The sequence below is a fragment of the Eleutherodactylus coqui genome, chromosome 4, assembly GCF_035609145.1.
Source record: "Eleutherodactylus coqui strain aEleCoq1 chromosome 4, aEleCoq1.hap1, whole genome shotgun sequence".
Taxonomy (NCBI): Eukaryota; Metazoa; Chordata; class Amphibia; order Anura; family Eleutherodactylidae; genus Eleutherodactylus; species Eleutherodactylus coqui.
Window position 1 is genome coordinate 151,037,457 of NC_089840.1, and position 13,740 is coordinate 151,051,196.

The 13,740-nt window shown below is 41.7% G+C and overlaps 1 protein-coding gene across 7 annotated transcripts in view; it reads left to right on the forward strand.

Moving 5' to 3' along the window:
- The window catches only part of NAV1 (neuron navigator 1), a 274,215-nt gene that overhangs the window by 98,249 nt on the left and 162,226 nt on the right, over window positions 1–13,740 (forward strand). For 4 of the 7 annotated variants that reach the window (XM_066600314.1, XM_066600316.1, XM_066600318.1 and 1 more), the window contains exons 5-6: window positions 7,399–7,678; window positions 13,064–13,724. In XM_066600314.1, coding sequence (XP_066456411.1) covers window positions 7,399–7,678; window positions 13,064–13,724 — 941 coding nt within the window. The remainder of the gene's footprint in view (window positions 1–7,398; window positions 7,679–13,063; window positions 13,725–13,740) is intronic. The other 3 variants (XM_066600315.1, XM_066600317.1, XM_066600320.1) reach the window with 1 other exon arrangement.

The following is a 13,740-nucleotide window of genomic DNA, read 5'->3' on the forward strand; positions in this document are numbered from 1 at the left end:
TGATGTCATTGAATGGCTGTGATTGGCTGAAGGCATGTGTGTTTTAGCCAATCACAGCTTTCAATGATGTCATTAAATGGCTGTGATTGGCTGACGGCGTGTGTTAGCTAATCACAGTATTAGCTTTCTGGAGGTGGGGATTTCAAGCCCCGCGTCCAGAAAGCAATGCTCTGCCGGGGACGAGGAGGGAGCAACATCCTCCAGCAGTGCCGCAGAACGCTGGGGGAGGTGAGTAATGATTTTTTTTTTTGCTCCGCTATATTCCCGGCGTATAAGGCGACAGTTGGGGGGTCGTCTTATACGCCCCATCGCCTTATACGCCGGAATATACGGTATTACTTTCCCATCCATAGCTTATATACCAGGACTGATTACATTTTTTTCCAGCTCTCCCTTCCTTCCCTCTTCTTCAATTGGTTAAATAGTCCATTCAGATTGTGTTACCATGTGGTGCACATTGTCACTCCTGTCGCAGTGGAGGTGGGACTTCACCAGGCATCTTAAAACCAAACTTCTCCCTTTTCATGTAAGACCATGGTAATGACCAGACCTCCTGTGCAGTGGGAGAGTCTAAAATATGTATCGTGGGGTGTTCTCATTATATACAGATCAAGTTCAAAACGTGACATGGGTCTTTAAATGCCAGTCGGTTTTATCCTTGCTGCATTCGTTAGAGACTTTTCATAAAAAGACTTGGCAGAAAGCTACCATTTGGAATCTTATCAGTGTTCGCCATGAAATCAGAGGGCTCTTCGATTCGAAGTTGGAAAGTTACAGGCAACTTTGTCAACTTTATTGTTTAGAGTTTTAGCATTAGTCACAATGCAGTTAATAGAGATTTTTGTTTTATTTTTAATATTAAGTGTACCCCTATTAACTGGTCTGCCAGTTCTAACTGTACTAATCCCTCCCACCGCTCCACTCCCATTATCATTACTTAGTCCGAGGCCACTGTCTATCCCCTATCTATCTGGTTTTCCTCCCCCCAGTCCGTAGTTTAAACACTCCTCCAGCGTTCTAACCATCTTTTCCCCCAGCACAGCTGCACCCTCCTCAATAAAAAGCATCCCTACAGTCGAATCTGTAGCCAACAGCAAAGTCAGCTCAATTCTCCAGGAGCCCAAACCACTCCTTCCTGCACTAACTCTGGAGCGCCTTGTTTTCCTCCCTAATCTACCGCTGCCTTTCTGGTGTGGCACTTGGTACAGGTAGTATTTCAGAAAATACTACTTTGGAGAGCCTTGCCCTAAGTTTACATCCTAGTTCTCTTAAATCACTTTTAAGGACTTTCCACCTACCTCTAACTTTGTCATTGGCACCAATGTGTACCATGACCACTAAATCCTTATCCGCCCCTTTCAGTAATCTGTCATTTAGATCTAGGATCTGGGCTCCCAAATGTGCAGCATGCACACATTTCATATAGCAGTATTCACCTAAGGCTGCCTGTCCACGGGCGGGTTTTCATTGCGATTCCCTGCCTGCGGCCGATAAATCACAGCATGCTGCGATTTGCCGCGATTCTCCACGGTCAACCGATCTGTCAAATAGGCTGACAGCGAAGATCCATCTGCCGGCTCCTGCTCCCGGGCGGCGGTATCCCATGGCGGACATCCACTGCAGGATACCGCTACACCTGTGGACAGGCAGCCTAACAGATGTTTAAAGTTTGCATGCATGGTAGTACAAAATGTACAGTGGACAGCATTGCCAATCATGGAGCACATTCTTAATAGTGATCATACAGACAGATAAGATAAAAGTAATATACGCTAGTGAAAATTAAAAAAGATAAGCAGTAATTCTAAAGTCCCTGAATCTAAAGTCGCTAATCTCAAGTCACACACTCAAGAAACAGTATACTTTAGAATACAGCATGCACATTCACACTGCTTTTGTTTGTTGTATATAGCTGTAATGTCCCATTTAAACGGGATGACAGTCATCTAAATGCCCTGTATGAGTGCTGACATCACCACTAATGTCATTAGCTCTCACGCACAGCATTTAGAAAGGCAGGGAAAGTGCTGAGCAGTGGAGCATTTACACTGAGCGAGAAGCTTGTGATCCAGCGATAGTTTTTATGTTGACTGAAAGTCAGCGATAACGTAAAGTGAACAAATTTGTTTCATCTACACTGGACTGTTATTCGTTTGAACGACTGTTGAGTGATAACCATCCTGTATAAATGGCCCTTCAAGGGGTTTCCCGCGGCAGAAATGTAAATTTTTTCTCTTCCCAGTCCCCCTTCTAAAGCAAACATACTACACTACCCGTGGAAAGCGTTTTTAAAGAGCGTTTCTACTCACCATTAGCTCGTTTCGTGAACTTATAAAAATTCTTCTTTCAAGATGGCCGCCGGTCCTTTCCCAAGGTGCACCGCGGTTTTCTCCCACGGTGCACTGCGGGTCTTCTCCCATGGTGCACTGTGGATGTTCTTCAGCTGTCTGAGCTCCATTGCCGATTCCAGCCACCTCATTGGCTGATCGGCACCATGTGACGGGGCGCGGAGCTACGCGATGACGCTGAGAAGGGGGAGGAGCCAGGACGCAGCTCGTGAGAAAGGACCTTGCAGAAGGGGATTCCTGTCTGCGCAAGCCTGACTGTTCGTGCGACCAGAGAAGCAGTTTGCTCGTCGCCATGGAGACGGGGATGCCAGCACCAGGAGGGGGTAAGTGTATAACTTCTGTATGGCCAATATTTAATGCACGATGTATATTACAAAGTGCATTAATATGGCCATACAGAAGTGTATAACCCCACTTGCTATCGCGGGACAACCCCTTTAATACTCCTCCCCTGTTTGGAATGGGCACCGCAAGTTTCAAAGATGCAATTTATCTCACCTTGATTGGGTAACCTTGTCCTTAATCACCTGGGCAAAGCAATGGTGAAAACACTAGCAAACCATATGTGCTTTTAAATGTAACAATGTTTAATAATGTAACTCCCCCAATATACCCCCTCAGCACAGTGTATTTAACCTTTTAGACTGCTCTCTCACATGCATTCACAAACCTCTGCATCTGAAGCGGTGGCATTTTATGAGTGATTTAGGTGCGTTAACAAGCGCTAAAACGCTTGGAAATAGAGCTGATAGTGCTCGAAAGTGGCATTAGAAACACTGTTTGAGTCCCGGTCTGTGAAATCCCATTGAAATCAATGGAGGTGTTTTACCGGAGTTAGCTGCGCTTAGGATAAAACAATATAGCTACAATGTATGAGCTAAAAAACTGCTATGACTTGATATAAAACACAAATACAGCTCCAATTCCAAAAATGTAAATAAATGTAATGGAAAAATAGAATGCAATGATTTTGAAATCTCATATAACTATATTTTATTTACAATAAAACACATCCGATGGTAAAAGTGAGACATTTTTTAATAAAAAAAAAACTAAAGGGATATTCTGGGCACAGGCTAATATCTAAAATCTTAGTCATTCTGTAATAGGGTCCCTGTATCTGGTTTATCTACTTTCTTTAATATCTGTCATGTGACCCTCCACTTGAAAAATAATTCCACTTCCTCTGACATCTTATCTGCATTTGCTACTTCCTTCCCTGTCCATAGTCTCCAACATCCGACACACCCTATTTAGACACAACGATTATCGCTCAAATTTCATTCAAAATCTATCTTTTGAGTGATAATCGCTGTATCTAAATGTGCGGCCATCTTGCAGTTTCCGTTAACGATTCACTCATCGTTGTCTTTCAGCTAGCTAGTTAGGGATGATTTTTCAGGGAAAGGCTTATATTTAAAGCTCTTCCCGAAAATCACAGAAGGGGTTGCCGGCAGACCACTGCTTTCAATGGGGCCACCAGCAGCAGCGGCCCCATCGAGAGCAAGGCTTGTAACCCAAAATTTGGGAGCGAGCCTGCTCTCAAATCAAAAAGCTTGCAAGCTGAGGCACTCTGAACGCAAGTTATCACTGTATAGTACACAAAAAAAGTATAATGTAAAAACATACTAAACCTCTAACTTTAAGGTAGTCTTAGTGGGTTTTTCTGGCATGCTTCCAGTTGAGTAATATCTCTTTTTTAGCGTAGAAAAGCAGTAGTTTGTATAGAGTGCGTGTTCTTGAGTCAATCGGGGTGTCCACTACAAGACCAAAAAGGCAAATCTTATGGTGTAAAATACGCGGGGGTTCCCAAACTTGTTTCCATAAACTCAAGAATGTTACGCCAATAAGTCTATAAGACATGACACTACCAATACATATGCATAATTGTGCCTATATCTGTCAGGCATATTGGACAGACCACCTCAGGGAAGAGGCTTGTAGCATGCAGCCGCGTAGGGGTGTAATATATTCTATGAAGGAACGTAACTTGTACTACTCTCTCCCTAACATTAATTAGGGGGCTCCAGAGGTGGACAAGAGGCCCCTCCAGTCGTCCAAGTCCAGGTCCGGTATATTTGAGCCCCATTTCTCAAGAGTCTTATCCTTCAGCGGAGTCAGCTGCCTATAAAAACTAGAGAGAGGTTTCAAGAGGTTGGCCATCTGTGACAAGTTTTCCAGCTTGGTCAAGGCAAGGGGGATGTTCAGTCCCCCAAATGGGGCGTTCCTGAGTTGGAAGTATCTAAAAAGGGAACTAGTGGAGATGCCAAATCATATCCTCAATTGTAAGAAGGAGCAGAGATCGCCCCCTTCCACTATATCCGAGAGAGTAGTGATTCCATGACGTCTCCAGAAGACGGTATCTGGTATGCATTGCGAGTGTGGAAGTTTGGGATTGTTCCATAGGGAGTGGCTGCTTTATCAGGCATCAGATGGAGGGTGATATTCTAGATCTTGAGAGTCACCCACATAGGTGTAAGTAGAGTACTTACATGCGAGGTTGGTCCCCTTAGCAGCAAGCCTCTGAGGCTTTGCTCGGGACCTATTATTCTGCGTTCAAGTCCTATCACTGGGCTATAGTCAGTGGATGACAGCCACCACCCCACGCATACCAACTGGCTAGTTAAGTAATAACAGCGAAAGTGGTAGAAAGCCAGTCCCCCCTCTTCTGCGGATAAGCAGAGGATCTCCAGTTTAGTTCTCGGAGTGGAGCCTTGCCACAATATACGAAGGAGTATCTTGCGCAGTGTTGTGAATCTTTTAAGGATTAAAACGGGGGTATTCCTGGAATACGTACAAGTCTTGGGCAGTAGCTTCATTTTAATTAAATTTATACGGCCCACTAGCGTCAATGGGAGTGAAGCCCAATGCGTTTCCATATCTCCCCCCATTCCAAAAGTGGAGCTAGATTGTCTGTGTAAAGGTATTCAGTTGATCTCAATACCAATATACCGAAGTAGGTGACACACTGTCTGTCCATCTTAGGAGGGCAGGGAGTGTTAGAGAGGCTGCAGGGCTGTCAACTGCCATCAGTCTAGTCTTATCCCAGTTGACCTTCACTCCGGAGTATACTCCAAAGGCGTTGAAAATAGAAAGGACTGAGGTCAGGGATGAGTGTAAGAACAACAGGGTATCGTCTGCATATAGCGCCATGTGCTCCTGATAGGTTCTCAACCAGAATCCCATAGCCTCTGTTGACGCCCGAATTTGAATTGCAAGTGGCTCAATTGCAATAGCAAAAAGCGCTGGGTATAGAGGGCAGCCCTGTCGTGTTCCCTTGGCAAGGAAAAACTGCTTGGATATATGGGTGTTCATCCGTATGCAGGCTACCAGGAAATAATATAATGCTTGCACCCATTTCATAAAAAATGTCCCAAACCCAAAACGAGACCTCACCTCCCACAAGTATTTCCACTCCACCGAGTCAAAAGCCTTAGCCTGATCAATAAAGACCAAAGTACGCTGTCCCCGGTTGGAGTGTGACAATGCTAGGTTAGTAAAAAGTCGCCTGATGTTCATGGCTTCACTTCTACCCAGAATACATCTTGACTTGTTTTCATCTATAATGTGACTGAGGGCTCTATTAATATGCAACGCCAATACTTTGGCTAGGATTTTAATATAGTTGTTAAGGAGAGAAATAGGGCCGTATGAGCCACAGTGTCCTGGGTTTTTCCCGGGCTTGGGAATTAAGACTTATCAGGGCCTCATGCATAGTCCACAGCAGAATCCCCTCCTGAAGGATACTATTGTATGGAGAAAGAACTTTCGGGGCTATAAATTCTACATTGTTCTTGTACTATTCCATTGGAAGCTCATCGGAGCCCGGAGATTTCCTGTTCAGGAAAGATTAAATAGCCTCCACAATCTCCTCCTGCTCTAAATCTCCATCTAGCATATCCGCACTACTTTGGGACAATTTCAGAAAGGTAATATTGTCTAGATAAGCACTTAGGGCTCCCTCAGGACGAGTGAGTTTATAAGTGCACTGGTTTGTGTAAAAGTTGGCAAATGTATTGTTAATGAGCTCAGGGCCAGTAACCTTTAGCTTCAGGTATGTCTCAAACTGTCACAATTGGGGGTATAACGCTGTCTTCGCTAGCAAGATAGGCCAGTAGTAGACTATTTTTATCTCCTTGGTCGAAAACGCGATGCTGGGAGCGCAGGAGCTTTTTCCTAGTGTAATTGAGTAGTAGCAATTTATACTGCCTTCGTAAGCAGTTAAGAGCAGCGTGCTTTGCTTCAGTGGGATCTGTAGTATAACAGACTTCCCCTTCAGAGAGGCGGCACTCTTAAGTCAAGCCTATCTTGTTGCAAGGACTTTCTATAGGTAGAATGGCTACAGCAAAAGAGCCCCTAGTGAAGGTCTTGAAGGCCTCCCAGACTATAGATGTGGACGCCAAAGCAGCATTGACCTCAATAAGTCTCTGCCTCCTGACCAGCATAGTTGCAGACTTCCTGCTGATCAAGCCATAGGGGATTAAAGTTCCACGGGGGTCGTGTCCCCCCCCACCCCCCCTCAAATTGAGAGTTAGCTGGAGTACTTCAAGTTTCTTTTTTTTACTGGCTATAGTAATAAGCAATTTTGATAATCAAAAAAGAATAAGAAAGAGAAGAACAAATGCAAGTAGATATAGTCTAAATGCCAAAGGCTTTTACTATAGATTTTCCAGAAATAACACTACACAATATTACAATTCATTAAAAAAATGGTGACATATCATAGCAACATTTCAGAAGTTCGATCTCTGGTAGCCCACATGCTGAATACCGTTGTCACTGCCCCTCCAATTACAGAAACCAACTTCGGCTGTGATTGGCTCTTCTAATCGGTGAGGGAGTCTTCAACTCTTGGGAAGAGCCAATCACAGTTGAGGCAGCGCAGAGCTCGTACCCCATTTTTTTCAGCCATCAAAGCTTCTGATATGTCACAATGACATCACATGTTTTTCAAATGACAATTACTTTAAGTATAAATAGAGCAATTAACAAAACTTGTGTTAAATGTCAAAACTCATTTATATTAATAATCTCCTTATTTGTCTTATAGCTACGCACTGATTCTGAAAAGCGGTCACTGGTTGAGAGTGGATTAAGTTGGCACAGTGAATCAGAGGAACGAGGACCTCGCAGAATGGAGTATGACAGTGGAAGCTTAAAGTCAGAGCACGGTTCATCCCGCTGGCGCAGGGAAAAGAGTGAAGATACGCCAAAATCTGATGTAAAAAAACCTGTCAGTCTAGGACAGCCATTGCGGAAAGGAAAAAACCCACCAGTTGGTGTAACATCACCTATCACCCAAACTGGACAAACCGTTTCCAAAGGAGGAGGTACTTTATACTGATGTCTCTAGAAATGTGCTTTATTAGTAATTTATGAGCTAAATACTAAAATAGAGTGCTTTATGATTACACTTTAGAGTATATATAATGTATTTTAAAAAAAACTATTGGGGGGGGGGGAGGGTTGTATAAATGGAGGCAACTCTGCAGTTTTTTTTAAATTATATTTTTAAGCTGAGATTATGTTAATTCTGCAATAACATATGGCAATACCAAATTTATATATTTTTTATGTTTTGCTACTTTTGCACAATAAAAACACTTTTAATAAACTTATTTGTTTTTGTGTTGCAATATTCTTAGAGCTACAATGTTTTTCGTTCATAGGAATTTTTCCCTCAGTGTAGCAGTGTGAGAGCTTGATTTTTGTGGGCATTTCGTAACGGCACCATTGTTGGGTACATATGATATATTGAAGGATTTTTTTTTCTCGGGGCTGCGTGTGGTAACAAAACTGCAATTCTGCAGTTCATTTTGTTGTTAGGGTGTTTGTGTGGTATAAATTACATGACCCATTTTACTTTGTGGGTCAATACCATCACAGCAAAACCGATTTTATACGTTTTTTAATGGCTTACTACTAAAAACATTTTATTTTAAAAGAACTCATTTGTTTTTGGGTAACTATATTAACCCCTTAATGACGCGGCCCCTTTTTTCTTTTTCCATTTTCGTTTTTTCCTCCCCCCTTCAAAAAAAATCGTAACTCCTTTATTTATCCATTTACGTCGCTGTATGAGGTCTTGTTTTTTGTGGGACGAGTTGCTATTTAAAGTACCATATAGTGTACTGAAAAACCTTTAAAAAATTCTAAGTGGAGTAAAATGAAAAAAAACCCTGACATTTCGCCATTTTTAGTGCGTCTTGTTACTACGGCGCACAAACGGCAACAAAAGCGACATGCTAGCTTTATTCTACGGGTCGGTACGATTACTGCGATACCAAACTTGTATAGTTTTTTTTTTTTTACTATACTACTTTTTTTCAATTATTTTCTGCTGTCACCTTGTGCGCGTAATGACTTTTTTATTTTTCCATCGACGTAGTTGAGCAAGGGCTCATTTTTTGTGGGATCTCCTGTAGTTTCCGATAGTACCAATTTGGAATACATACGACTTTTTGATCGCTTTTTATTGCGTTTTTTCTGGGAGACAGGGTAACTAGAAAAGTGCATTTCTGGCGTTCTTTATTTTATTTTTCGGGTGACGTTCACCGTGCGTGAAAAATAATGCACTACTTTGATAGATCGGACTTTTACGGACGCGGCGATACCAAATACATATTTTTATTGTATGATTTAGATTTTTAAATAATGGATATGGCAAAAGGGGGGTGATTTAAACTCTTACAACTTTTTTTTTTTTTTACAATTAAAAAAACTTTATTAATTTTTTTTTTACATTACTTTGAAGTCCCCCTGGGGGACTTTAACATGCGATGCTTTGATCGCTCCTACAGTATGACGTAATGCTATAGCATTACGTCATACTGCTTTTTCACAGGCAGTCTATCAAGCCAACCCACGGGAACATCGTTCGGGGGATTTAAAGTGGCATTTAAATGGTTAATAGCAGCGATCGGTTGCGAGGCCGATCGCGGCTATTGCACGCAGGTGTCAGCTGTTATAAACAGCTGACGCCCGCACTGCATGAAGAGAGGTTGCCACGCAACCTCTCTTCCTACATACCCCGCGGCTCCATGACGTACCGGTACATAATAGGGCGGGAAGGGGTTAAAGAAAGCCATAATGTTCAGTTTTATAAGAAAAAATAGTTTAGTATTGTGTTAGCCAGTAGAGCAAAATGTGATTGTTCTCCGTAAGAGAAACCAAGTAATCTTGTAGATATGATACCTTTTAATGGCTAACAAAAATACATGATGTAATAGTGAACGAAAAATACTTGATGTTATATAAATGCGTCTTCAGATCTATTCCATTACGCCTGAGGACGAACCCTGAGTAGGTTTGGAAGCTCGCGATTACATCATGTATTTTTGTTAGCCATTAAAAGGTCTCATATCTACAAGATTAGGTGGCTTCTCTTACTGAGAACAATCACACTTTTTTCAGTTTTATAGCATGGGTTATTATGGTTGCAACAATACCAATCGTGTTGTTTTTTTAAAATCTTTTGACATAATAAAGCATTTTGGAATTGGAAAAAGGGGTTTAACATTTTACTTAATTTTTCTTTTTCAAAGTTTCTATTAGCCCCACTAGGAGTCTTGGCCATATGATTGCTTGATTGCAAATATAATAGATTGCATTGCAGTGTATTGTACCCGTCACCGTATGGCACCGCTCTGTTGTTCACTTCATCACCATGACATAAATTTACAGCATTTTGCATTAGTTGCAGCACCGTTAATACACATCTATTTATCCACAGGGACACCGTGTGCTTCAAAGTCACCAAAGAGTTTTGTCATATTGTCTTTACACTTAAAGGAGTTGTCCAAGATAATTTAAAAAGGCAGGTTCCCCATGCTAAAACATAATAAACAAGCTTATACTCAACTGTTCCAGATCCCCACATCTCCTGCACTGGCAGCTCCAGTCGTCCCCATGATGTGATAATTACAGACTGCAGCAGCGTATTTCTATGATGTCACAGGCTGATGCAGCGAGATCTGAGGTATGTTATAGGCTGCAGCAGCCTGAGACATCCTATATACTTGTTGACTGCGGCCAGGCCATGCCCGGGACGCCTGACCAATCTGCATTGCCAGAAATTCAACAACTCAGGAGAGGCGAGTATAAGCTTTAAACTCTTATTATGTTTTAGAATGGGGAACCTGTTTTTTTTCTCTTTAATTTATCTTGAAAACATCATTAAGGAGGTTGTCTAACATACGTTATTTTTCAGACTATTAACCCATTTAGGACCAGCCACTGTCCTATACGCCGGCTGGTCCTGGGCTTAGAGGACCACCGATAGTAAAAATACCGCGGTGCTCTAAGCCTCCTGTCTCTGCAATCAGTCAGAGGCAGGAACGGGTTGTCAGCTGTTAGTGACAGCTGATAAGCCGGAGCAGAAGGCAGGAGAGGTTTTTAACCCTTCCTGCCTTTTGCTTCCCCGATATAGAGCACTGTCTGGGCAAAGTGAAAGTAAGAAGTTCTTTCACTACGGGAGCCTCGGGGGGTCATGTGACCTGCCGGGATTCCCTGCTACTGCAGAGCTGGAGGGTCAGACTAGACCCTGGCAGCTCTGCAGGTGACTAATGTCACCACAGGGATTGCTTTCCCCTGTAATTAGGGCTCCTATGGACGCCCTAACTATATTGGGAAAGTGTCAAATAATGTTAAAAAAAAAAAAAAAGTGAATGTCCCCCAGAGGTCTTATATGATGTCATGGGGGACATAGATAGTAAACAACATAATTACATAAATAAGTAAAACAAAATAACAGAATAAAACAACAATACATACAAAAGAAAGAGAATAACACAAGGCAGACGCCAACAAAAACCGTTGCCGTATGCGCCCTGTAAACCAAAACCATACATACTATATATCAAAACGTCCGAAACAAATAGAGGAACCCATTCCCATACTTTATTTTAGTGTAAATATAAAAATAATTTAAAAAAAAACTATAAATGTTAAAAAAATCATTTTTTTTAGCATTTTATCCCCTATAAAACTAAAAAACGGAAAAAAAAGTCAGTGAAAAAGATATTAAAAAAATAGTCCTATATGTCACAGAAAAAAAAACGCAGCAAAAATAATTTTGGTATCTAAAGGAAAAAAAATGGAGCAGTAAAACCGCCACATGGGTAAAATCCCTAAAAAGTGTCTGGTCCTTAAGGTACAAAACAGCCTGGTCCTTAAGGGGTTAAACATACTTTATTAGCAACGAAAATAAGCAAAACAGTTTTTTAGTTTATCTAATAATTCGAAGATAATGGTGAGACAAGAATCCTTATCAGTTGTAGTCACAAATGGATGGCTGTCTTACATTTAAGAGGGAGTTGTTGCTGGTATTCCTAGTCAATGGTCAGGAGGCAGGGGTCATTCCTCACTGGATACTGACTCGTGTGATTGATCTGTGTTCTCTACTTAATTGACTACAACATTGACAATTGTGGTAGTACAACTCGAAGAAACAGGTGAGTGCACAGATGTAATTTGCTTACCAACTTCATTAGAAGTTAGGCTGGGTTCACAATCCTTGCTGTCCCAGGATTCTGTCTGAATTGCCAGAAACTATATTAAAATCCAACTTAAGAATGAACCATACACTTTCATTAGTGAAATGGAGACCAAAGGTGCAAGACAATTATTAACTCCTTGGTGACATCTGTTGTTACACGTAGGTCGGATATGTGCCCCCTATCGGCTGTCTTTGACAACTGACACTCAACTGCAGCAGCCAAATTCAGAGATATCACCATTTTCAGACATCAACCCTTTAGATGCCACAATCAGTGCTGACTGTGGCATTTAACTCCTTGAGTGGCACACCCGGAAATTTTCCGGGACGACCTCCACTGCTGATAGTAATATAGCCCGGAAGATGGGAGCTGCAGAGCACAATGCCACAAGCTGTGACAAGGTGCCGTTCATTTGCTATGGCAGCTGGGGTCTTCTAAAGGCCCCTAGTCCTGTCATAGATTGTTCTCTATTAACCCTGTCTTTGGCAACTGTACAGTATTGGCCGTTTCAAACCAGCATATTTTAACTCTGTAGACTAAAAAAGGGAAGTAAAAATAAGTAGGTATTTGAATTATTGCAAAAAATTAAATATTAAAAGTTTAAAAAAAGGCTGATCTATTAAAATAATGCATTATATAAGCTGCATGGTAAATAACATCAGAAAAACCCAATTTCCAAGAAAAAAATATAATAAATATTGATCAACCAGTTGTATGCAGCCCAAAATCTTACCAAGGGAAACTACAAATCGTCCTGCAAAAATCAAGCTTGCACACAACCCCATCAACAGAGAAAATTGTAACAAATTGGGGGCGGGGATAAGACAACATTTTTTTCTTTTTTTAAATTTTTTTATAGTTTTGATATTGCCATAATCATACTGACCCACAGAAAAATTTCCATATCATTTTGCCGGACTATGTATGTTGCAAAAACAAGAACCAATGATTCATAATTTGAAATCACTATTAATTGTATTCAAGTAGCAGTGTTATCCTGTAGATAACTTTTAACTTCAACTTTGCATGCATTTAATTGTAAAAAATATGATTCTTTAAAACACTAGTATATCCTTCAGCTGATAACAGAGAGGAGAAACCTGTACTAACCACAAACGTACTGTATAATAAATCTGAACAAGAATAGTGATCATTAACTGTCAGTTCTTTTTATTTTCGTTTCTAACTTGCGGTATATTTGATCCTGTTATCGTTCAGCAGCTAAACCTGATCAGAAAGCAGCTGAGAAGTCCAAACTGACCATAAAAACATCTGGGCTGCAAAGGTCGTCTTCTGATGCAGGACGAGATCCACGTTCACCTGATGCAAAGAAGCCTCCCTCAGGCATCACTCGGCCAGGATCTTCGTTTGGCTACAAGAAGCCAATGGCCCCTTCTTCTCCACTCACTGGTAATTCGGCCACACTAGGTAAAGTACCAAAATCTTCAGGGATTCCTGTGAAGCCTTCTTCAGGAAGTGTAAATGGGAACCGGAAGACCAGCTTAGATGTTACAGGAGTAGCAGAGCCTGGGTTTCTCTCTCCATCTGCCCGCACCAATATACAGTACCGTAGTCTTCCACGGCCTGCCAAATCTAGCTCTATAAGTGTTACTGGAGGTAGAAATGCCAGCCGGCCACTAAGCAGCAGTATAGATGCAAGCCTTGTGCCAGTGCAAGGAAAGTCTTTGGGGACTTCATCTTCCCGTCTTAAAGAACCATCCAAAGTCGGAGGAGGTCGACTGGGAGTGAACCAAACTGATCGTGAAAAAGAGAAGGCTAAAGCTAAGGCTGTAGCTCAAGACACAGAATGCAGAACAAATACAACAAATCAAGTGGAAGCAAATGTGGTAAATGTGAAGGAAGGAACTACCCCTCACAGGTGGGCCTGGCTTGCT